Source organism: Mesocricetus auratus, unplaced genomic scaffold, assembly GCF_017639785.1.
Source record: "Mesocricetus auratus isolate SY011 unplaced genomic scaffold, BCM_Maur_2.0 Super-Scaffold_100694, whole genome shotgun sequence".
Classification (NCBI taxonomy): domain Eukaryota; kingdom Metazoa; phylum Chordata; class Mammalia; order Rodentia; family Cricetidae; genus Mesocricetus; species Mesocricetus auratus.
In genome coordinates, this window is record NW_024429268.1 from 1381955 (window position 1) to 1405804 (window position 23850).

The 23850-nt window shown below is 40.2% G+C and overlaps 1 protein-coding gene across 1 annotated transcript in view; it reads right to left on the minus strand.

Annotated features, from left to right (window-relative positions):
• The window catches only part of Cntnap2 (contactin associated protein 2), a 2029549-nt gene that overhangs the window by 967340 nt on the left and 1038359 nt on the right, over window positions 1–23850 (minus strand). Inside the window, exon 10 of the mRNA XM_040740424.1 lies at window positions 7441–7612. Within this exon, the coding sequence (XP_040596358.1) occupies window positions 7441–7612 (172 nt within the window). The remainder of the gene's footprint in view (window positions 1–7440; window positions 7613–23850) is intronic.

A 23850-nucleotide genomic window follows, 5' to 3' on the forward strand; every position in this document is an offset into this window, starting at 1 on the left:
CAGGCTCATGTATTTGAATACTGGTCCCCAGCTGTGTCACTGGTTGTGAAAGTTATAGAACCTTTAGGAAAATTATGGGGTTTTTGTTGCAGGAAGCTTGTCACCGGGGTGGCCCTTCGAGGCTCTATTGTGAGGCCCCAGTTTCTGCTTTTCCTCTCTGCTTTCTGCTTGCAGCTGAAATGCAATCAGCTGGCCTCATGCTCTTATTGCCAATATCTGCCCTCCAAATGACAGACTGGCTCCCCTTGGAAGCCAGGCCAGAACCAAGCTTTCTTTTCAAAGCTGCTTTGTCTCTGGGTACTCTATCATAGCAACAGAAAAGCAACTAATACAGACATTCTGGGAGCCAAGAAAAATAAGGCGTGATTCATATTGCTCTAAACGAAAAAAAATGGAGGACTGTAGAGACATGAATGAGGCACTGTGAGCCGAGACTTCTTGCTATTCTTGCTTGACGCATCGTGGGAGGTTTTAATAGGGATGGCAGAGAGGAGGAGACCGCACCTACATTTGGGAAAGCAAAAGCATTTACAAGACACCACTGCTAGCCTCTGCTTATCTCCTGTCCCCAAGCTGTGTCACTTCCCTGCTCCTGTTCTTGTTAAGCAAAACATCCTCTAGAAGCTGAGCTGAAGGTGGGCTGGTAGCTCAGGACGGAAACCACAACCCCTAACCTGAGCTTCATTGTAACTTAGGCAACAGACTCACCTTGCCAATCCTAGCATGCCTGCCATCTGCTTAGGATCAACTATTTTAACACTAGCTTCTTCTGACCAGCATGTCCACAGAAAACAGTAACTCCACAGGATTCACAAGTCAGAAGAGAACTCTGTGACGAAACAACTTTCCTAGTCTCCAACGCTGGCCCGTGTTACCCAGGACGTTCTAGGGCTTACACTAGTTCCTATCCAAACTTGGACAGTTCTGATTCCTGCCTGTCTGCTTGTCCAATTTGAGATGCTCTGTGGTTCCTTAGTGCTTCCCCTCCGGCCAGAGAGAATGAGTGAACTGACTTCACACTAAGAATGCTTCTGGATATGCTAGCCCTTACGTTATTACAAAGGGGTTGGAAAGAAAATGGTTGAGCATAGGAGCGAGTCAGATAGCTAAAGATGTTTACTATGAGGAACCAGTGGTGTAAGAACACTATGGGGTGGATAAAAGGTGTTAATGATACAAGAAATAACAAAGGCTATCTGTTGCATACAGGTTAAATTGTCACAGATTGTTACAGCAACCAAAGGTGTGAGCAGTCTTGTTCCTTGAAAGAAAAACATCATGGAGAGGCAAATTCCAGAGGTTCACCTTGTCCTGGAGAGGCAAATTCCAGAGGTTCACATTGTCCAGGAAAAAAGTTCTACCTAGTCCTCACCTAGCTACCTTGTTTCTTGTGCTGAATGATTGCCCATAATGTCACCAGAACTTTTAGAGACTGGGCTCTCACAAATCATGCTGGAACAAAAGCCTTGAACAGGCTAATAAAAGAAACAAAGTAACCAAAGAGCTGATAAAGAAAGAGATCTGTTCAATGTGGATAAAGAGGAGGAAATCCAGTGGCCGCCTCTCTCCAAGGCCATCTTTGAGGACTTGGCATGAAATTTGGGTTTCAATAGAGGACAAGAGGTACTTATAACTCATAAGCCTTAGTCAGAGGGTATCCCTACCTATTATTGGCCCATTACTGTCAGGGCTACAGCCTCTCTGCGTAAGAAACCTGAAAGGTTGTCAGAACTGTACAATTTCTTTCTTGGAGACAAAGGTCACCCTTTAGTTGCATATCGACTCTAGTCTGTTCCTTAGCCCAGCATGAACGTTCTTGCAGAAATTTCAACTTCTTAATAGTCTGGGAACTAAAGGGGTACTAATGTCTCTTGAGATGGTTAAAATGAGATGTAAAGTTATCAGAGACTTTCTATAGTTAATAGGATGCTGTCCATCCACCAAGGCTTGCTGTGTAATATGAAGATACATACATGCTCCACATACCTATCACATATATATGCACAACTGTAATTGTTAGGTTTCTACTTAGACATAAAAAAGTGTGTTCCCTGCCAGTCAACACTGGAGTTCTGACTTTTCTCTTCACTCCCTTTGATGAACTTTCTCCCCTGGCAGCAATGGCAACTCTTTCTTCCTGGTTATGCTTACAAAGGACACGGACATGTTCTTCTTTCTCTCACACTCGGCATGAACTCCATTACACGTACTCCATCACAAACCCTTCGGACTCCACCTGGTAATACATTCAGAAGTGAGCTACCTCACTATCTTTTGAGCCAGGCATCACTTACTCTACCATGAAAATAGTCTTCCAATCGGGCTCCTGTCACCCACATTTTCTCCTCTCAACTGCCAAATCAATCACGTTATAGTACAAATTAGTAAGTGTCTCATTGTTCTATTCAGCCCTCCTGAAATGGCTCCTTAACTCTTCAGAATAGAAAATAAATCTTTACAATAAATCGTTAGACTCCAGGAGCTGGTTTTTAAATATTTATTCGATTAGACCGGGTCTTGATCTATAGGCAAAGCTGGCCTGGAATTCAGGCTTCTCCTTCCTCATTTCTTGAGCTCTGGGTTTATAGGCAAGCAGGACCACCCTAGAAAAGGATGGTTTCTAGGAGTGTGCTGGTCTTTTTTTTCTTCCAACTTTTCCACCCTTCCAAATTTGTTACCATGACTTACTTGAGATCTGTTATCGCAGCAGGTATCTCCGTTGACCTAGCTCTCAGCATCTGCATGGGATGATCCATACTCAAAACAATAAAAATATTAACTGTTTCGGGTCTTGAACTAGTTATTTTATTTTTTCTTCAAAAAACCTTATTGTTTTGAAATTATAATATAGTCACAATTTTCCCCTTCCCTTTCCTTCTTCCAAACCCTCCTGTACACTGCAATGGTTGCTCACTTTCCATTTCATGCCGTGTGTGTGTGTGTGTGTGTGTGTGTGTGTGTGTGTGTCTGTGTGTGTATGTGTCCCTAAATACATAAATACAGCCTTTCTCAGTCTGTATAATGTATATAAGTATTCTCAGGGTTGATCTTTTGGTATTGGGTAATCAGTGGCATGCATGCTTTTGGTGCTTTCTTCTCCATGACGTTCACCCTGGGCCGTCTGTCTTAACTGCTCCTACACACCTGGGTCCAACACATCTGCGCTCCTTGCTTTGTTTTATTCCCCTTTTTCCTCCCTCTCAACACAGAAACTTCTAATTTACTTTCAGCATATTCTTTTAGCGTATTGTCTACCATTGTTCTCTTACCAGAGAATGTGAGTTTCAAATATGTATGGATTTTTCACTTTGTTCATTAATTTTTTTTAGTGCAGGGAACAGGACTGAACATTGCACATGGTCAGAAAGTGTGCATTAAATGTCTGGGATTATAACCTGGCCAAATCAGTCTTGACATAATTCAAGGCTCTGTTTAGAAAACACAGACCAAGTCACATGCAAATGTACACACAGAGAAAGAAAATTCAGAGGAAATTTCTAGAGCACTCAATTATCCTCCAGTGTGGGGACACCAGACCTTGAGCAGAAACCCACTTCCCCTTCGGCCTGGGAGCAGGCATCTATGTAATGTTTACTGAAAACAATTCAGTGCTTTAAAGCTTGATAGGGCTCAGATAAGGGCTGGCTCACTGAAATACCATGCCTTTCACACCTCCTACGGCTAGATGCCTCTTCCTGCCCCCTGTGGTGTCTCCCTGATTCTGGGGCCGGAGATTAAACCACCAGCCAGGAGGGTGAGAAGTGGAAAGAATGGTATGTAAATGGATGGCAAAAGTCCTTAAAAAGGGAAGCTCCTTTTTCTTAGGAGAGACTTCTCCAGAGATTTCGCCAGAGACTTCTCCTGAGATTTCTCCTGAGAGCTCTCCTAAGCGGACTGGGGTCTCCTCCTAAGCTGACTTGGGAAGCATAAAGTTTTCTTAAAGCAACCGACCGGTCTCTGTGTCATCTATCCCGACCACCTCGCTACATTCTCGGATGCAGGCCGCACAGCAGGTGCGACACTCCAGATCTCCTTCCCTGATGTCTCATCTCACCACTGAAGCTGCTAATGCACTCAGCATTGATATCCTCAGTGAGACCACGGAGCTCTTCTATTTTCTTACTCTGTGTTTTCATTTTAACCATGCCACCCCCATCTTGAAAATGACTGTTGAGTCTGGCTGGTATTCAGAAGGAGAAGCATGAGTCAGAATGTACTTCTTCTGGGAGAATTTGGGCAAATGGAAGACAACCTCGTGCATAATGGGAAGTTGTAGCGTTCCTGATAGCAAGCAAATATACAGAGATGCATTTGCCCATTGCAGCTGCTAAGACTCTCCATACCCTCATCTAGAAAAATCGCAGGTCCTGCATCACTTTGTTAACACCTCTTCAATGAATTTATATGAAATGATGATGGCCTATATAGCACATAAAATATATGTGGGACATTATAGATTAGGATTTTTTTTGGAGGGGTGGTGTTGAGACAGGGTTTCGCTGTTGCTTAGGAGGCTGTCCTGGAACTAGCTCTTGTAGACCAGGCTGGCCTCCAACTTACAAAGATCCTCCTGCCTCTGCCTCCTGAATGCTGGGAACTGGGAACATTTTAAGTCAATAAAGCAGTTGATGTCATCAATTAGCATTTTTTACCCTTAAAAACTGCTTGGGGACAGAAAATGGTTTTCATGATGTGATATGGTTTAGGTTAACTGAGGTAGAAAACCCAATTAACGGGGTAGGGCCGTTCCATGGCCTAGACTCCCAGACTAAACCCAGCAGAGAAAGGAAGCTGAGCATCAGCATGCTCCTCTGTTGCTGACTGCGGATGCAACATGACCACCTTCTTCTGTCAATGGACTGCACCTCCTGAAATGCGAACTAAAGCAAACACTTCCTTTCCTCCATTGATTTCCACAGCTATTTTATTACAGCAACAAGCCAAGCAACATGGTTGCCACTCCAAATGCCAATTTTGACAGTTGCAGAGAACATGTAGCATGGACAGTGAGACCGGGTCATTGTAGCACAAAGTTACCAAATGGAGGTGCATGGTCTCTACTCTGAACCTTCCTCACTCTCTCTCCTCACCACGGCACGTGTGTTCTCTTCACTCGCTAAAATCTCATTCGCCCCTTGGGAGACAATACCCTCCCATCTTCACAATTGCGTAGAAAGTTCCACATTCTCTGTCCTTTTTCTGGAAGAAGCACTTTAATTGGGACAGCTTGGAATGTGATATTTGAGATGAAAGAACAATACTGCTTGCATACAGAGCGGCGTGAGGTCCGTGGACAGTTCCACAGAAGTTACTGTCTCAGTAAAGTCACTGACATACAGAGACCCACCAGGTGCTAATGCTTTCAATATTCAAGTATATAGGAGAAATAAAACTGAGTTTGTAGAGAGCATGTACATAATCTCTATTATCAGAAAAATAAAGGTCTCTGAATTATTCATCTTCCAGTTTCTCTTGTTATCACTATTACACACTTCTGGCAGAAATAGTGACTAACATATTATAAATGTCTCCCAAATTAGGGGTATATTCTGCCAAAATTGTTTGCTGTTCTATTTATATATGAACCGTGTAGGCTCTAGCAGCAACATTCCCACAGATGAAACACAAATGAACATGGTGTTCCTCTTTGTCCTGTTATAAATGTATTCAGGCATTAAAAAGTTGTATCCTAGCTGGACACTGTTGGCACATGCCTTTAATTCCAGCACTCTGCAGAGACAGGCAGATCTGTATGAGTTTGTTACAAGCCTGGTCTACAGAGTGATTTCTAGGACAGCCGGGGCTACACAGAGAAACCCTGTGTCGACAAAAACAAACAAGAAGAAAATTATGCTCTATAGTGACCATGAACCATAGCCAACATAAAACATAGTCGCTATGAACTGCAAGGTAATATCTGCACGACTGCCAACTTATTATGATAATGTAATGAATGTGCTTCGTAATAGAATATTTTTTGTGGGATACGTTAGCTGTCTTGTTTGGCTGCCTGAGGATCTCCACTAAACACCACAGAGACTTTGAATAATCAGATCGAGGCACAAACACTATTTTCTTTTTTTAAATTTATTTGTATGTGTTTCTGGTTGTACACATATGCGTGTACATCAAAAAAGACCATCCGACTCCCTGGAGCTGGAGTTACAGGCATGGAGTTACCTGACATGTGTAGGGGGAACTGAACCCAGAGCCTCTGCAAGAGCAGCAAGGACTCCTAACTGCTGGGTCGTCACCTCAACCCTGTCTTATTTAAAATTATACAAGGCAGTTTTCACAAACGTTCATCTTGCAAAATATGAAATGAATGGAATGCATGTTCAGAGCCAGGTAGCCCCTCCTCACCCGATCTGAAACTGACCGAGGAAACTAAGTTCACTAGGTTAGAGCATCAACTTGTAGTTTCATGTAGTTTTCAAAGACAACATGTCTCAGAATGGAATGCCTTAAGCTGTAATAAAAAGCAAACTTTGAATGAGAGTATTCAGGACTTAGGAAATCGTATGTGGTACTGTGTTTCATGGAAGCATTTTGCCTTTCCAGGCTGTGTAAATTCACTTGCAAAAGAAAAGCGTGAGAGGAGGAGGGGGACTTGCTGGGAAGAGCTTCTGTGGAACGAGAAGTGTGAAGAGAGATTGGCTGGGGGAGAAAACAACTGACAGTTATATAAATGCATGAAACGGTCAAACACAGAAAGCAAGTTTCCTCCTAGATTTGCAAAGCCCAATAAACATTAATTTCTGTACGTGTGTTTTGCAAGCAGGATGATTCTAAGAAGCCTGTGTCAATTAAACTTCATTTGCTTTCAATCTCTTGAGATTCCACCTAGCACAAAATCGTCTTCAGAAGGGACAGCATACTGAGGCTGAGAAGAAATGGAAACCTTCTGCTTGAGAGCACAGAAGGAAAGACAACATTGAGAACTGAGGGTTTCCACCATTGTTCAGATGTTGCTTGTAGTCCTGCCAGCGCAATGGCCACATTCCATGAGCAAAGTAGACAAATGTCATGCTACAGATTGGAACATCTATCTGTCTCACATATGTATATGTATATATATATATTTATGCTACATACATGCCCTATATATGCTATATAAACTCAGACATATATACATATATAAACACTTATATACATATATATATACACACACATATACCAAGCAGACTATATATATATACACACATACCTATATACATACACAAATATACTCTCTCTCTACACACACACACACACATATATGCTGTCTTTGCTGAAATCACAAATACACCAAATTAAGTAGGCATCCCAGACAACAACCATTCATAAGCCCAGCTTTTCCATTCGTGCTCTCTTTTTCTTCCGTGTCTCTCCTTACTGGCCAACAGAAACAGGAAACTGTGGTGTCTGGAGCGTGCAAGGTAAAAAGAGCCGACGGCGTACCTGTCTATGATGGCACACATGTCAATGGTGACGTTCGCAAAGCTTCCTGGCTTCCTCTGTGCCACTTCGTATAAATTCACAAGCTGGTCATCTACCTGAATGAGCTGCATGCATCCTTGGAACGATGGCTGGAGGGCGGAGTGACTGACATTGTTCACGTGGTTCAAAAACCCTGTGGAAACAGAGGGAACAAGAAGATCAGAAGGGGCGCCCGCCCAGCGTGCTTCGTGAAATGCTTCCCAAGCGTTGCCTGGACACAACCATTTGACTAATAACCGTCTTTCTTTGATTTTGTTTTTTTTGTTTTTTGTTTTTTTTGGCTGACACTGTACATGGGTGACACCTCTTGAGTATGTGTCGTTAATTTAGGAAACAGTCGGGTTTGCAGAGTGGTTTGAACCAGTTGTTCCCATAGACACATACATATGAATGCTCACTTCCACAGCCGATGGAACTATTTGGCAAGGAGCAGGAGAGTGGCCATCTCGAAGTAGGTATGTCGCCCCTAGATTTTCCCACAATCCGAATTTGCCTACTTGACAAACTTAAACTGTACTCATTAATCTTAAACTATTTGCTAGTTCATTCTTTCCAACATTGTGTGGTTGGCAATAAACCACCAACACATAAGGAAGAGTGAGGACCAACATATGCCATTAAATGAATAAAAGTGGATATTTAGAAAAGAATCAGAATTTGGTCATTGAATGATTCTTTACAATATCCTAGTTTGGTCGACTATAGTGATAGTTCACTACAATAAAAAAACCCTGTCCTCATCTCCTTAATAAGTGCCAATGTGTAAATTCTGAAAACTGTCATTTGAATTTCCTTTCAGGTTTCATTTCACAGATGTACGTTATTTTCTACCAATATAGCACTAGGTAAAAGGATTACTCTTAATTCTCTACTTAAAACGGCATGCTTTGTTTCAATGCAGTTACATGGTTTGCATGTGTGTGTGAATGTATATATGTATGTAAGTATGTATGTATGTATGTGTGTGTGTAGAGTGTGCTTGTATATGTCTGTATAACTATGTATGCACGTGTTTCTAAACTATGTATTTTTATCAGCATTGACTCAGTCCCTTTACAAAATACTGACTTTTGGATAAGTTGTCTATTTAGGATAGTTGCATATATACAATGTGATTTCCACTTGTCTAACCATGATAAAATTGAGTAGGTTTTAATGGCTAAACTTAGCAGACAGAAAATATGCAGCTGTAACTTTTGTGGCTGTTCTTAGCAAGGCTATCATTGGGTTCAGTTTCTGTGCATACTTATGAGTCTAAACATCCACATTAACTTGGAAGGATTTTGAAATGAGTAACTCTCTTTATGAGAGTGAGAACGTCTGTGAAGCAGAGCAGCTGCATAAATGCTCATCACTTCCAACTGGGTGTGATTAAGTTCCCAAAACAAGACTTCAGCATCCACTCACAACAATGTTCTGTTTGGGCTTGATACTTTTCGAGTCTGAAATTGTCAAGTCTTTTCATGCTCTTACATGAGATGTATTCTAGGAAAAGATAATTACAGGAATAATCACTACATAGCCATTGAAAATAGTCCTTATTCTCATATTATCCTTAAAGCTTTTAAGAGGGATTCTATTTGCTCTTGCATACAGCATCCACACTTTTCTGTAGCATCTTTGGTCCCTGAGTTCGACTTATTTCTACAGACAGCAGAAAACTGTGAAGGTGGTATAAGTTTGTGATTTCCAAGGTCCATTTCTAACCTTGTATATACAACGGCTCACATTAGCCATCAGGCAGTGATGTGGAGATGCCTATGAGAGATAGTAACAGACTTCCAAGACTGAAGATGTGTGCCATGGGGGGGTGGGATGAAGACTGGATTATTGTTATTCAATAACACAGGAATGAATAAATAACCTCTTGCTGGAAACAAATTATAATGATACCCCAGAGGAAAATGCAAGTTAGCTTAACGAGTCTTCAGAGAATTATTGGTCAGAAGCCTAATGTCTCTTGGGGAAGCAGTCAGTAACAACACAAAGGAAAGGATAGAAATGGCCCTCGAATGAGCAAAGTCTAACAACATTGTGGTTGTCTTAGAGTTACCACTGCTGCAATAGAAAGCCATGACCAAAAACAACTTGGGGAAGAAAGAGATCATTTGTCTTACATTTCCAAACTACTGTTCGTCAGAGGAGAGGACATCAATCAGGGCAGGATCCTGAAGGCAGCACTTCATGCAGACACCATGGAGGAGGGCAGCTTATATGCTTGTTCAGCCTGTTTTCTTAAAGAACTCAGAACCACCACCCAGGCCCAGTACCACCCACGATGGGCAAGGCACTCCCTCATCAATCACTAATTAAGAAAACAGGTTTGCCTACAGCCCCATCTAATGGAAGCATTTTTTCTTTATTGAGGTTCTCTCCTTTTACAGTCCCTTTTGCTTGCATCAAGTTGGTATAAAACTATCCACCACAAAGCACCCCTTGTCAGCTTGACATGCAAACAAATCACAGATAAGCCCTAACTTTTCCTCTCTTGATGATCCCCTTGATTGTACTTAATATTGATATCACAACATAAAATAATTTCAGACTTAAAAATCCCATAGAGTTACTAATTCAAACATTTTAAAAATTCGGTCTCTTTCAAAAATCCAAAGCTTCTTTTAAAATCCAAAATCTTTCAACTATGACTCCTTATATAAAATAAAAGCATAAATACTTTCTTACTTTCTTTCAAAGAGGAAGAACCACAGTGTAGTCACAACATGAACACAGTAAAACAAAACTCCAACGATATATGTAACTCAATATTTAATGTCTGGATCAACTCACAGGCTGGAGAGAGGAGCAAGTAAAAGGGGGATGCCAAGCTGGTGTGAGCAGGATTCTAAGTGAACGGGTAGGCTACCATGGATAGACACTGTGAAGCCATGAGCTAAATATGACTCTCTTCCTTCAAGTTGTTTGGCTCAAGTATTTTATCCAGGCAAAGAAAAACTGACTAACAAAAGCTAAAGCAAACTCTTAGCTCTAAAGAAGCCAGGATGTGATAGACCTCAAAACAAAATCCGTCTTAATTCCACTTCACTGGGATACTGAACAATACAAGAACAAAGAAATCATTTCCAAAGATCAAATACCAGGACGTGCCATCTAGTGATGACAAGGAAATCCTTGCCAAGACCTTAGGAAATGTGAGGTAATGTGCTAGAAAAGGATACAGGAGAAAAAAGGCCCATTCAGCAACTTCCTCATCACCTCCCAAGACCCCAGACAAGAGCATTTCTCTGATCTTAAGGGTATTTTATTCAGAAGATCAGGAGCCCAGAGGTGGACAAACTTGGATAACACTGCCAGGAATCACATTGTTTTGCTTGTTTTCAGGACATTGTCATTACTAGTAATCGCATAAGATTTGGCCAGCCTGCACTAAAAGAGACAGAGCACAAATGTAAGGAGACTTTTAGAACTCGCACTATGGGCCGAAAAATGGAAACTGAAAACTTAGACTGCCTATGAAGAAGAAGAGGAGAATGGAGAGAAGGAGGAAGCAGAGGAGATGGAAATGACTCAGGGAGGCAGAACAAAGAAGTTAGGATCAAAGAGTTGTGGAAGATCAGTAGGTCTGAATCTTAAGATGGAATCACCAACAAGTAACTCACCTGGTTCTTGAAACAACATAGACCAGTGATTTGGGTCTGACCTGACATTGTCAAGGCTCTGAAGTTTACATATAGATATTCTAAGGAAACACAACTTCAGAAATGGCTTTCAGAAGAGATGTGGACTTTGTATATGGATTAGACATAAATATTCATAAATCTTAACTCTATCTTCAAGATGGCTATCGATCATCACATTATAATTACATCAACCCGAGTATACTCTTCTCACACATCAAACCCGTGCCTACCTGTGTATGATCAATAGAGCACTGCCCAATATTTACACATGTGAATATTCTTGCACACCATCTTCAGTTACCTGGGAAAGCCTGTTACTATAACTGATTGGTCCTTTACTCTTATGCTCAGACTTCTGTCCTAAAGTTTAGCAGATAAAATCCTTATCTGACTTGAAGTCCACTCAGATTACTCTTCTGGCTGATAAAGTCACTCTGTGCATCTTCAGAGTTTGAAACTTTTTAATTCAGAAATGCATCAGTGAGAAAAAAAATTTTGACACTTGTTCTGACATCTGTCAATCTGATTCAACAGGATTTTAAAACAAAAAGAAAGAAGGCACCAGGCTTGGGAATATAAATGGCTGAAGAACCCTGTTTCTCTATTATGTTTGTTTTAAAGTTGAGGGATGTTAAAGAGCTAGGAGGGAGGCTGATAGCCTGCTATAAAGTCTTCAGCATTTTCTTTCCAAGGAAACCTTTGAAGAGTGAATGGAGTGTTAAATAATCACTGCCTACTTAACCTTTCTGAATAAAACAGTCAAGAATGTACACACCACCACCACCACCACCACCACCACCACCACCACCACCACCAGCAGCAGCAGCAGCAGCAGCAAGAGCTGTTTTGAAGTGAGCAAGGAGTTAGAGAGTGCCTGGAAGACTCTACCGCTGTGGTTGGGAGACTGACTAGGGTGCAGGTTAATGGAGTCAATACATTGATACATGAAGGTTAGGATGAGGTAGTCTCAACATTAGAGACAGAAGTGTGAAAGCAGAATGTGAGAAACACTGAATGAACTCTGTGGGCTGGGGCAGGAATTTAAACCCCAAGTGTGAATTTGTGGTTTTGTGTATAGGTAGCTACATACACAAGTCCATTGAGATGTAAGTGGTTATGGTCAAAATACAATTGGTCCCAGACATCTTGGGGAGACAGTCTGAGAGCAGGGTCATGTGACAAACAGTGAATACTTCTACATCCAGATTGGTTTAAGGTTAGGGTTAAGGTCAGGGTCATGGTCAGGGTCAGGATTAGGGTTAGGATTAGGATTAGGATTAGGGTTTGTTCATTAAAACCAGTACCTCAAAGAGAAATGACAGAATATAGGGTACAACAGGACAGATATTCAGTGAGTCTAGAATATTGTGTGTGGTTTTGAGAAATAATGACAGCTATTTCAGAATGGCATGAAGTAGTTACTGCTGCCCAAGCTCAAGGTAGCTGAGGTACAAATTTTACAATTTGAGAAGAAAAATTTATGTTTTATTCATTGATTAAAAAATAATGGGGAATATTAAGTAAAATACAAATTCATGTATAAATGCCTTCATAAAGTGAATAAATCAATGTGGAAAAGAGCCCCCTGGTAACTCACAAAGATAGAGGGATAACTGAGTTTGAAGTCATCCTTTGACAAGTCTCATAACACTGATAATGAGTTAGGCAGTAAATGAAAGCTGGATGGAGACTGAACACTAAATGATCTTTTTAAGACCATCATTGAAGTTGAGCATGTTGCTGCATACATTTAATTTCAAAGCTATCTCTCTGGAGGCAGACAGATCGATCTCCATGAGTTCAAGACTAGCCTGGTCTACTTTGAAAGTTCTAAGTCAGGCAGAGGTATATAGTGAGACCTTGGCTTTTAAAAAGTAATAATTGGAATATTATTCATCAATTTACAGTTGAGAAACCTGGCTGACTGATTTGTGATCAAGGTATCAAATAAGCATTGTTGCAGGAGCAGGACCAATGGACATTGTGTGTCACCCGACAGGATGCAAAATAGGAGAATAAAACAAGGCCTTCCCTGTTTCTGCAAAAAAATACAGGCACATTCCTTTGTAGTATCAGACCACAGCAAAGAGATACCATCTACAGAAGGATAACTTGAGATATTCACGGATGATCAGGCTCTGACAGGCCACTGAGGATCTGGTTCTGATTAGCAGAGACCAGAAAAGTCAGAGGATAGGGCAAGGCAGGCACTTTTGTCCTGGGTCTTTCATGATAATAGTCAATATTAGAGAAGGGACAAACCCACACTTAGGCCTGTTAATGGTGGTCTTTGTGTTCTTCTTATAAACTTTCTTAATGTAAGTCTTAAAGTGTTTTGGAAATAGAAACTAGTGTTAAAATCTTCTGTCATCTGAGAACCTGTTCTGAATTAAATTTATTCCATCTTAATATGTATTCAATGTTCATGGATTTTCAATGAAATGATTCTTCCTAAGGAAGGTTGTAAATTTAAGCTCCAAAAACTCCACCATTCAATCTTTTTAAAGACCTTGTCATGGCATTGGCACCAGCAGGTGACTATTCCACATACTTTGTTTTTCAACATAGATGGCATCTGCTTCAAAAGCAATTATTCTGAGAGGAGGTTTCCTTATATTTATATGTCAGGTTACTATTGCTTTGCCTTTTAAATTCAGGATCATGGTGGTCCATGTGTCTGAATTGTTTTAGGTTCTAGCATTTCTTTGCCTGTAAATTTAGCTAAAAGGGATATGAATTAAAGCTTCAACAGACGTCAGAGGTTAGAAAGTAATTTTCTTGAAACTAATTCTTTATCAGTTAATTTTTATAATGTAATAGAAAAAGAAAACAATTTGTTGACTTTTCCAGGTTTACTATAAATTAGTTATTTTATATTATATTAACGTTACATCTCCTTATATGGAATCATTTAAAGTACAAATTAAAGAATTGTGCACCTACCAGGTTTTGGTCTTTTAAGTTGATTAGATGCTGTGTTCTTTTATTATACTTTAAGTTTGGAAAGCAGACCAAGTATAGATGCCATTACGGTCTGCTGTGAAAAACAAATATAGACATATCTATAAAATAAGTGCCCAAAAGTGTACAGTGGGCAGCATATATCAGAGAGCCCTAGCACACCTTGCTTCATCTTCTTTTCTACTCTTAGGCAATTTATCAATTTAGTATTTATGAGACACCTAACGATGGGATATTTATATCCTGAAGAACGTGACAACCACGTTAGTGAAGAAAGCCTCAGACATATGAAGATGGATAGACATGATCTAAAAAAACAAACCGTTTCTGCTGACTGTGTAAATAGGCTGGCACTGTTGGAGGGTGAGACTGTGACTCTCTTCCAGGTAGTTTCTTTGAGCTTTGCTGACAAAGGATTTACTGCTGCTTTTGTGGTCCAGCCAGTTTGGTCTCTCACACTGATTATCTTTCTGGGGAGTTAAGTGTGGAAGTTCCTCAACCCTGGCTGTGCGCTTTGTTTGGGTTCCTGGTAGAACCTCTCCTTCCCTAACAGTGCCCCCATCCAAACCTCTTGCCTCAAATTTAACTGTCTCAGCTTGGAACTAACTGAGCCAAAACTTCTCTGACATCTCTTTCCAGGGCATGTTTGTGTTCAAAACTCCAGACACATCTTCCTGCCCTTGTTGGAATTCTGTCAACAGACTTTCCACCAAAGTCTCAACCTGAGTTTTATTAATTGGTAAATTATGCATGCCATTAGCTTCCAGCCTCAAATCTTGGTTACTCTCCACCTTTTATGCAGTTCTTATATCTGTGTGGCCATGCCAAGGCAAACCTCTAGTCCATTTCTGGTTGGTCTGAGGGCTCCTAGTGATCACGACAATCAGAGCATGCTTCCCTTTTCTCAGGAGGTTGTTTGTGTCAGAACACATGTTCATCTACTTGTGAAATTGCTCAGATCTTTTTGTCTGGTGATCTGGCATTTTAACACGAAATTAAGTTTGTAGAGGTTTACAAACAATGAGGTCATATGTTTGAAAAGGAAGATGCTTACAATTCCAAATGAGATGTACTAAATTCATTGTTTCAATTAATATTAATATTATGGGGTCACCTAAAGATGCCATCATACTTTAAAGGTAAGCTTCAGCCAGAGTAGCTTAAACATATGGCTTTACTATGTTATTACAAAATAATGTTTTTTAAAACCATACTTTATTGTATTAGTGAGGTAAATTTTTCTTCTATAAAATTATTATGGGTCTTCTTTCCCATACTCATATAATACACAGAAGTTATAAATTATATTTATATTAAATTGACTTACTGTGCAAAGAAGTTTGAGTTTTTTCAGTAGATATAATGAAATTTATAAGAATGTAGGAAATTAAAAGGAAAGTCAAGGAATAGATTAGTTTTTTGTCAAAATGGGATGGTTAGAAATCTGTGAAACAGAATTTACAGTGTACTCTTTAAAGTTGTTTTAAAAATGGGCCATAAAAAATGGAAAGCAGAGTGGATAAAATAGAATGTATTGATATTTTTAGATAGGTCTTTAGAATATTTTAATCTTTTAAAGGAAGTAGAAATGTGAATACACAGATATATCAGCTTTAGTTCCTTGAGGGTTGCTAGTATTTCTAATACATATACTGATACATTCCCACAATCAGATCCTAAAATAACATTGCCTCATTGTGTTTCCTTATGAGCTCTCATAGTTTATTAATTAGAAAGATGTTACACCATTCTAGGTTATTTTTTCTACTGGCTTTGTTAAATACAAATATTTAAAAGGTTAATTATATCTTAAATGTATTAATATATATCTTCTAACACAAGATAGTTTATTTTAAAGGTATTTATCATCCAACGATACTGCCTTTATGAGTAAACAAACTTAAAGAAGTCCATTCCCTATGAAAAGGTCATGTGAGAGTCTAGAAATCTCCCAGTCACAAATACTCAGAGAACCAGGTAAAAAGCAGCACATATCCTTTAAATTATCTATCTGAAAGAGAATGGAAAGTCAAGGGCCTTAGATGGTGCTGAACCACTCGTTTCCTGAAAGCATCTCCCCATCTTTGTAATGGAGAGGTCTGGATTTTAAAGGTCAAGCAGACTAGAAATCAAGCTGTAAGCCTGTGCAAGGATCAAGAGCATCGTAATATCAGTATAACATGAAACCCAAAGTTGCCACGATCTTACTGAAGCACATACTGAGACAATATACTAGTCAGCCAAGAGAGCTGACAAGAAAAATTGTCTTTCTTTGCCTGGTCTACTGAAAGAAAAAAGAAAAATTGCTCTTCAAGAATGCATAAAATAAGGAGTTACTGAACTAAATTACGGCCTTCAGGTTTGCAGTAACTGTAGGGTGTGGCACTCCAATCAAGTTACTGTAGAAAGCAAGTGATTTCAAGCTATTATCGTGGGAAATGAGGTGGAAGTTCTCTCAGATTAACGCTGGAAGTTCAGGATTCCTAAAGAGAAAAACTGAGACGTTAAGACCAGCAACCCCAAACTACAAACACTGGAGAAGCCTAGAGTTAGTTTCCTGCTTAAACTGGTTCCACTCAGAATTTTCATCCTCACAGTGGAACAAAAGTGTTATTCATGAGAAGCTAGACTTCAGTTTGACTCTTTTCTTTCCTAACGTTAGTAATGGGGAGTTACAGTACTTTGTCTATGCTGGGCAGAAGTCGAGAGCCACCTTTCTGGGGGCCATCCCATTCCCATTCAGAAAACCCTTCCAGGGGGAGCCCTGGAGCTATGCCAGGAAGACCTGGAGTTTAGATGGATTCACTGAAGTCCCACCCAGCTCGTGTCCTTCTCAGGAAGTAAACACAGTGGGGGATATTTGTATAATGAACAAGTATCAGAAGAAACATTTGACCCCTGAAAAAACCAAGGCATTTCAGAATGGTAAAATGTTTAGAAATTATTTAAAAACAATTTTAAAAAGCCAGACTCACTCAAACATATAAGTAGGATATAATCTTTAAAAAATGAAGTACTACTTAGCTTTGATCAAAACCAAAAAAATACTATACAATTAAAACGTGAAACGCCACAAACAAAAACTCATGGGCTGTGTTTGACAGATGGGGTACAGTCAGTATGAAACTGGGAATGTGATTCACAAAGATCGTCATAAAAAGGTGAAAGTGATTAAAGACATTACATAGAAAATTTGAAATCTAGGGAATGAAAATCAGTATTAACATACAGATGTGGGATTTCAGGAGAACTGTGCAAAATGAGGATAAAATCATTAAAAGATAGTATCTAAGAATTGTTCAGGACTATTTAAAATGTGGATACAGGGAGAATAACAATTTTCAAACAAAATTTCTTTTAAAATATTTTTAGGAAGAATGAGTTTGGTAATGAGGATGGGAGGAAGATTTAATCAGACGTTGAATAGCATGCATCATGTACATTGAATTTCTCAATGAACAAATTCAAATGCAAGTTATTTTTTAAAAAATGATCATCTGTTGTCAGTAATATACCATATCACCAAGAAACATGAAAGTCATTAGAGATAAAGATTAGTCTAGGAAACAATACTAAGAGTACAAAGTATCAACAGGCCAGGCGTTAGTGGGGCATGCCTTTAATCCCAGCACTCCAGAGGCAGAGGCAGGTGGATCTCTGTGAGTGTGAGACCAGCCTGGCCTGTAAGAGCTAGTTCCAGAACAGTCTCCAAAGCCACAGAAAAACCCTGTCTCAAAAGACAAACAAAAGAATAAACAAAAAACAAAACAAAGTATCAACAGAGGCCCTCCCCCAAATGACTTGACAGATATTGAAGATCCCTCATGGAAGACCTCACACTCCCTGGGGAGTGAATGGGGGATGGAACGGGAGGTTGGTTGGGTCATGGAAGGATGGGAGGGAGAGGGAACTGGGATTGATATATAAAATATGATTGTTTCTAATTTAAATTAAATTTATAAAAGAAGTAAAATACAACAGAGTTTTCTCATGAAATACGTTGTCTTGACCTACAGCCCAGTGTGCATCTCCTGTTGAGTTGGGGGAATTCTTGTTAAAGAGCAAGAGGAAATGGAGAGAGGAAATGCAACACTGTTTAGGATGCATTGGGATATTAAGATGAGTGTTCTAATCTTGGTTATTGTTTTTAAAAATGGGGAGAAGTATGTTCTTGGACTGATAGATACTACTATGCCTCAGTGGATTGGGCTCCAAAGATCTAATAGAATTGGATATCCTTTTAGTCTCTCTAAAGATGATGTCCTGCCCTCCAGGATAGTTATAAAGATAAGACGTCTAGAACCAAAGCAGCCAAGATTCAGCATCTTGTTACTCCATGTATCCTGCAACACAAACACAAACACACTGAAGAAACAACGCACTAACGAAAATAAGGAGGCAGCTGTGGACTATGCTAAGCTTTTATCCAAGTGAATGAACAGAGCCAATGGAAAAAAATGCCAGGAACAGACTGCCAAGAAACATTGGCTGTCCATCCCAAGAGTTTCTAAGTTTAAGTCCCAGCCCAGTCAAAAATAAGTCTTTAGCAGTAACAAATACATGATCTGGTGCTGAAAATAAAAGGAAATTCAGTAACAGATTTGTCTATTGCTTTGCCTTTAAAGGGGCCATAGAGTAACACTATGGAAAAACCCTAAAGCACAGAGTCCAGGACACATCGGTACCATTCATGAGGGCTGTGAGGACAAGAACCACATTTTATGGCAAAACAAAGACAAGAGAAATAATAGAATAGTAAAAAGACTAGTGTTTAATGACCAAAGTAAAGTCTCCAGTAACTTGAAAATAATTTCACTTCGTGATAGAGTTTTCAAGCAAAATACCTTTTAAAAAATTTCAAGTTCAGTTTCCCAGAAATTGTCACGTTATAGCAGCCCTGTGTTTTGCTTCTCCTCTTGAGGGTTGTCACTCTTGTCAATCACATCGTAAGATCTAGGCAACAACTTCCCATCTTTATCCTCCCCAATTCCCATTCCTTCCTACTGTGCTGTCCAGAAGCCTCCTGAATGCTGGCTTGCCTTTGGTACTCAGCACTGAGACACATATACCGCACAGAGTAAGCTTCCTAAACATGTGTCCTTGATGATTAATAAACAGATGCTGCAGAAAATGAAGACTCTTTTTAACATGATTAAATTACCTTTAATTAACAAAAGCAGACCTCTGCAGCATTGTTTAAGTGACATACTTATTGGTAAACATTTCAGAGGTTAGACCACATTTTAACTCTGCAGGGCTTTTGTACTTCATCAATAAGTACTGTACATCCATAAAATTTGGGGAATATATTACTGTCTTCTTCAGCACAGGAATGTGGAATTCTCTTTTTTTGTTGTTTTTTTAAAATTTTTATTACAATAAATTATGTCTTAGAAACATGCAGGCATGCCTCACATGTCAGTTCTAGCTCCCTCTCCCACCCCTCCTCCCTTGTCCCTCTACCAGTTCACCAGGCCCCCACCCAATCACTACATCATTCCCCAGGGAGGGTGAGGCCCTCATTGGGGGGAATCTCCAGAGTCTGTCATTTCATCCAGGGCAGGACCTAAGCTCCTCCTCATGTTTCCAGTCTCAGAGAGCATCCCTCCATGTGTAATGGGCTCCCAAAGTTCATTTGCATGCTATCGTAAAAACTGATCTACTACCCAAGGCCCCAGAGATCTCCAAGGCCTCCTCACTGACACTAAGGCCTCCTCACTGACACTACATTCTTGGAGTCTGGATCAGTCCCTTGTTGACCCCTCAGGCATCAGTCTGGGATTCAATAGCTCCCCCTTATCTGGTCAGCTATCTTTGTGGGCTTCACCAGCATGCTCTTGACTCTTTGCTCATCACTGGAAAAGGAAGACTTAAACAGACGCAGCTTCAAGGTCTTTGCAAAGAAGACCAAATTCTATGTCTATGTACAAAACCTCTATGCATTGTATTTCCTCTCTCCCATGAGTGCAGCCCTCTCTTATGCGGAACATTGCATGCTCTCACCCCATGACAGAGGCCTTCATTAATTTCTCATAAAATGCCATGGAGGGGTGCTCTGCAGACTCACCCAAATGACAACAAAGTCGCAAGGAAGAAGTACAATCGTAATAGGTAAGGACTAGAGGCACAATGTTTGCATGATTTTTTGACGAAGATTTAAAAGGCAGCGAGGTAGATGGAGATAGAAATGCTGCTTCTGGTATTTTCAGGTCTAAATCCTAAGGATGTGAGCCAGGCAGCATGGCTTAACACAAGCAAGACTCCAGGTTACAGAGTGACACCTGGTGCAAGGGGGCAGAGTGTATGCATTAAACTTGGGGAAGAGAGTGGCATCCCCTACAATGCCTTCCTACTTTCATTTATGTTTCCGTGACAAACTATCCTGACCAACGGAAATTTAATGAAGGAAATGGTTTGCTGGTTAACAACCTCAGCTTGTTCTCCATCATTGAGGGAAAATCAAGACAGAAGCTCAAAGCAGGGGGTAGTCACAGACATCCTCAATCATGAACAGAAAGAAATGAATGCTCTGGTTATGCCTACTTGGCTGGTTTTGCTTAGCCAGCTTTTTTCCCTCATAGTTCAGGGCATCAAACTGGGGAATGGTTCCACCCACAATTGAACAGAGTTTTTCTACATCAATTAGCAAGCAAGATAATTTCCCACAAATCAATCTGATAAAGACAATTATTCACCTGTCTCTTGCCAGGTGATCTATTCTGAGTGGTGGCAAGTGGATGTTTAAAACAAAACACCACACCATTCAAGTCTGTAAAAATGTCCATGATAGTTATGACCGTCAACTGGAGTAAGCCATTGGTGGAGATAGATGTGTTTGAAATTGTGTGAGTGAAATTAGAACAATTACCAAGGCTACTACACTTTGAAGAATAGAATACCCAGGTTTCTTTTCTGCCTGGCTTCCTGAGCACAAAGATGCCTGCAGATGTGAAGTGTCTCAAGGAAGACAGCAATATTTAGTCAGTCACCAATCATTAAATTTACAGTCATTAGTCAGCAAGCTTCTCCTAAAGCTGGCCTCTTCTAAGTGCTTCTTCTAACTTGGACAGCCGTTGGTGATTTTACTGTACGATCACATAGTTGATAAATGACTCATACACCTTTGGATCGTTGAGAGCCAACACTGGTTTCCAATGACTACAATAAGGGCAAGATTTGAAGCCATATCCTTAAATTTAGGATGAAAAGGAAAAACACATGCCTATAGAAGCTTATAAACAAATCACCTTTCCTTGTAACAGTGGGAAATCATGTTCAGAATAGAAAAGTAGTCATTTAGCTGAACTCCTAAAGGGCTAAATTCCATCACAGGAAAGCTATAACATAAGTTGATTTCTACATCTCCTGTCATATTTTTGGAGAAACAAGGGTAAAATATATGCATGTTAGACTAAGGCAAGAAACAATAAAATTTAAATTCAAATCTGAAAGTTTGCTTACAGCTTCCTAGAAAAATTGAATCCTACTGGAATATTTGAGATTCATCTCCATGAATGGGTTTTATTGTCACTGTGGCTTTCCATTATTTAGACTAAACTTCTGCCACCTGCTAGAGAGACATATAATGTTAACAGAGTTGGAGTTGCAGGCTGTGTTTGCAAGCATTCTGGTGAATGCCATCTATCCCAAATCTGCTGTTTGGAAGTGTTAGGAAGATATTTGCAGTTTATACTTTAAAAAAATGTTCATTTTATTTCCAAAGTACATCTCTCTTTGTAAAAAACGTGGCAAAGAAAATACAATAATGTCCCACCAAGCCAAAAAAATGAAGAAATAAAAATAGAACAAACAAACAAAACAGGGCTTGAGTCCAATAAACTAGAATGCTATCTATCCCATTTCTCAATTTAAGACACAAAGCCTCTGTCTGCTGTGTCTTCTGTCTGCTGCCTCTGCCTAGAAACAACCCCAGTGAAGGACTGGTCTGTACAATCAGAAGTCCTATGAAAAATAAGTACCTATAACTAATATTTCAGTGATGTAATAACTAAATATTAAAATCGTATGACCAACATTCTTTCAATGGGTGTAATTTGTCATGATAATATGCCAGTGAAAACATATTTACTGCATTTGTCAAAAACAATGTTAATGAAGAACTTACCTAAAAACTTTTAGAGTTTGTGGCTATTTGTGTATCGCTCTCAAATTTACAGCAAAGAGGGTTTTTACAACCAATACAACTGGGGTCAAAGAGATGGCTTAATGATTAAGAGCACTTGTTTTTTGCAGGTGACTAGGGTTTTGTTTCCAGGACCTACATGTCGGCTCACAACCAACTACAATTTCAATTCTAGGCAATGCTTTTCTAGGTTCTGAGTTTACCAGTCACATACACTGTGATATGCAGGCAAACATGCATAAGCATGAAATACTAATAAACATGCATAAGCATGAAATATTAACAAATAAAAAACTTAAAAATACCACAATGGCTTCTCATGATTAAAAAGTAAACTAATATAACACTTTTCCCTCCTTTTCTCTTTGATAATATGCATCACAGGAAATAGGGTATCATCATCTTTGACCTGGATCATACTGAGTGCTGCGGCTAAGCCACCAAAGACTTCCAACATTAGGGGTTACGTTCTGGAATCCTGTGTGTTCAGCCCGTGGGTCCTTTCGAGGCCCAAAAGATTCCTCGGTATACATATTCTTCTTGAAACAAGTAGAAAGTGTGTTTTCAGAACAAGAACATTTAAAAGCGCAGCTAAATGCTGAGAAGCAGTTTTGACTTGGTGGGAGGGAACGCAGCCCTGAACTGGGAGGCCAGCAAGGGCCTGAACACACCAACAAGAATGGGCATCAAAGAGTGCAGAAGAAAAGAGGAGCTGTGCCGGGGGGTGGGGGGGTGGGAGGGGTGTGGCCCAGTGAGGTGGCGCCCCATGGGGGCAGCCTGAGGAGACACACCATCCAGTCCCACTGGTGCCACCAACTGGGAGATAGCAGAGCCAGTGTTCCTTCCCGTGGAGGCCACGGAGAACCTGTGCACCTGGTTCTCTGTTGTGACTCCATTAACAAAGACCGTATATCTGACTAAAAGCTTTCTTCCCTCTAACTCTTGGGGAAGACAGTCTGTTCATATCAACCGTCCCACTAGAATCAGACAGAGATGCAGAGGAGATTCCACAGGGCCTAAACAATGATGCTCAGTACCGTGCGCTTCTGAACGACTTAATACATTACACGAGACTAACCTGTTTCCTCTGGGGTAAATAAAAATGCCGGGATAGAGTTCAGAAAAGTGCACTGCGAGTAGCAAAACAAACGGAGGAAAACGGTGACAGAGGCCAACAACTTGGTAGAAAAATGGAGCTTTGGAAAAAATTGCCGAAGGAACAGGAAAACACTACCTGACATTTTCTCCTCCAGGCAATGTTCATCGTCTTACACTGGTGGCTTCCCTCCTTCATGGGAAGCAGTTTTCACTCTAAGAGGCCTGGATGATTCATTTTGTCAGTCTCACAAAGGCTTTCTCTCTCAGGAGTAAGAGCACTTTAGCTGAGTTTGGAGGGCATCATGTATTAAAATAAGAGCTGTTTCTCTAACACGGACCGACAGCCGGAACCAAATGTCTTCTCTTGGGTGACAGAGATGCTTCAGCTCTTCAGTTGACTGTCAGCTGTGTCTCCTGTTTCCTGGGAATGCTCTCTTTGCAGAGAGCCGTGTCCTCCTAGAGACATTGTAGTGTGAAGGTAACTCCCAATTTCTGCAACTGCAGTGAAATGAGGATATAGGGATGTAGTTT